General features: G+C 42.3%; 1 protein-coding gene across 1 annotated transcript; it reads right to left on the bottom strand.

The window, feature by feature from the left end:
- Nucleotides 1-1141: 1141 nt before the first annotated feature.
- Nucleotides 1142-2380, bottom strand: LOC121756866 (probable receptor-like protein kinase At4g10390). Its single transcript, XM_042152276.1, has one exon. It carries the CDS (start codon nucleotides 2190-2192, stop codon nucleotides 1209-1211), a length of 984 nt encoding a protein of 327 aa, XP_042008210.1. The 5' UTR covers nucleotides 2193-2380; the 3' UTR covers nucleotides 1142-1208.
- Nucleotides 2381-2802: the final 422 nt, after the last annotated feature.

Below are 2802 nucleotides of genomic sequence, written 5' to 3'. Positions count from 1 at the left end.
GAATACTATTCCACCAAATTTCGTATTACAATAATTAATCAATTTGGCATAAGTGCCAGCCTCCACCCACCCTAAGATCTAAGTTCTTTACTCACAGGGACTTGATTTTGACCATTCAATACTCATGTAATTTTTGCAAATTTAGTGGAATTGATCAATAAATATATGGCCGAGTAATCGTGGTTACGCTATTGCTATCAACAGCTATCACATATAACACGTCGCAAATCCAAATTATTCATAAAAACCTATCATTAGGTTTGCATTAATATCCATTGCATATATCAGTCAACAATATAATGTCACGTTATAAAATCAAATGAAATACCCCAACGATGAACCGTCTGATGTGGATTAGATAATTTATTCCACAATTTTACTCAATCAATTATTATTCTTATTATAAAAATAATTACTTGGAGTATTTATTACAAAAATACAAGTCTTTAAAAGGATTTACTCTATAATAAAATAATCAGCTCCAATAAACAATTATTAATTTTAACAATAATGCTAATTCAATATAAAAATAAATGATAGTCAAAATGAATTAGTATACGTCCCAGTTAATAATTGCAAATTTAGCTAAAACTAAAACTGCTGATAAAATAACTAAAAAAACTAAGTAACTTTATCTTGGGACATTGGGAACATCAAAAGTGAGATAGATTAGCCTCAACAGGCTCAAGCCGCTCAACTAGTAGTAGTATTAATTCCGCCTCAAAAAAATAATTGTACTAAGTCCTTGACAGCTTAATGCCAATTTATTAAAGTATTCTTTAATTAGATCATCTGCCCACGAATTAATAGTTTTGTTCACTTTTAACAGTTTCCCTTCACTTACCCGTCACTGATTTTTGGATCGCACGCATTTAAATAAAAGATTATCCTAATTCAAACATTCAAATTACAAAAAAATCCAAGTTGAAATGCCTAGCTAGATCTTTTTCCAATTTAAATAAACATCCGCTCAAAAGTTCAATCAATAAGTAAAATTCAACTGTTGAGAAATTTGTATCCTAACGTCCTAATCTTTCGCAGGTGTTTCGAAGAATGAATTGAACATGCACGTTTTATCAACTAAGCTACATTTTTGTTTTGTTTTGTAACATAAAACAATAAGTTACACTACACCGCAATCTTTTTAACTACTAGAAGAATTCATCCAAAAACAGAAAGATCACACTTATGTATTTGTATGTGTGTATTTACACAAGCTTCTTGTGAAACCTGAATGCTAGAGACGGAATCGCTTCTCTCATCGCCGTCAAAATCTCGGAAGCAGAAGGCCTAATTCCTGGCGTCTCGGAAATGCACTTCGCTGCCAGCGCCGCCATCGCTCCAACTTCTCCCATCTCAACCTCCCCTCGCCGCAGCCTCGGATCCACCATCTCTGCCGCGTTCCTCGCCGCCCTCGCCGCCAGCCTCTCTCCGGTGGCGGGGCAGAATGCCTCAATTCCAGTAATCAGCTCCAAAACCACAACTCCGAAGCTGTAAACATCGTTCTTCTTCGAAACCAATCCCGTCCGCAAATACAGAGGATCCGTGTACCCCGGCGATCCCATGATCACCGCCGATCTCCGCTTCCCCGGCGCCACCGCGGCGGAGAATCCGACGCTGGCCGATCCGAAATCGCAGAGCTTGCAATTGAGGTCGTCGTCGAGGAGGACGTTGGAGGGCTTGATGTCGGCGTGGACGACGTGAGGGGAGCAGGCGTCGTGGAGATACGTGATCACGGAGGCGAGCTGGAAGGCCACGGAGGCGCGTTGGGTCCACGTGAGGGGAGTGGTTTTGGAATCGTGGAGCTTGTGGTGTAAGGTGCCGTTGGGGACGAATTCCATGATTAGGGCGGCTTGGTGATCGTCGTCTGTGTAGGCGAGGAGTTTGACGATGTTTGGGTGGCGGAGGTGGAGGAGGATTCGGAGCTCCTGCTTGAAGGCCTCGTGGAGGCGGTGGCTGGAGCAGTAGACTTTGACGGCGGCGGGGGAGCGGCGGAATTGGGCGAGGTAGACGGTGCTGAAGCCGCCGTAGCCGATGACGGTGGCGAAATCGGTGGTGAGTGACTGGATTTCGTCCCATGATAAGGGGAGGTTGGGGTTGGAGTATTTTTGGGGAGTGGCGGCGGCGATGGCGACGGAAGCGGGGGATTGGCATCGAATGAGTTTGCGTTTGATGAATTTGGCGAGGCCCATGCTCAGCAATGGAGTTGCAATGGGAAGTGGTGGAGGTTGTGTTATATAGTAAAAGGGAGGTGTGGAAATGAGGAGGAAGGAAGGAAGGAAGAGTGAAACAGAGATTTATTAGTAAAATAGTAAGTGAGAGAGAAAGGGAATAATAGGGAGAGCACGCAGGGCACCGGCATGGGAGAGGAGGTCCCCATGCATGGGTGTGTCCCTACAGACAATGGGACGGCTTCTTCTTTATTCCGCCCTCGTGTGGGTTTGGTGAATTATAGTATAATACTCCCTCCGTCCCTTAAACTTTGGCACCATTTGACCCGGCATGAGTTTTAAAAAATGTAATAGAAAGTGAGTTGAAAAAGTTAGTGCCATGTGGGTCATACTTTTATAAATGTGAGTGAGAATGAGTTAGTAAAATGTAGGGTCCACTACAAAAAATGGTAAAAGTGAAAGGTGACAAATTTTTTAGGGACGGACGAAAAAGGAAATAGGTGACAAATTTTCAGGGACAGGGGGAGTGCCTTCCTCTGAAAAAATCATAATAATAGACTCTACAAATTTTAATGTAAAATTAATAAATATGAGAGATGAAGAAAAAATGGTTGAAGTATTATTTGTAAAA

The sequence above is a fragment of the Salvia splendens genome, chromosome 12 (genome assembly GCF_004379255.2).
Source record: "Salvia splendens isolate huo1 chromosome 12, SspV2, whole genome shotgun sequence".
Taxonomy (NCBI): domain Eukaryota; kingdom Viridiplantae; phylum Streptophyta; class Magnoliopsida; order Lamiales; family Lamiaceae; genus Salvia; species Salvia splendens.
Note: the sequence above shows the minus strand (reverse complement) of the source record. Positions and strands in the feature narration are given on the sequence as shown.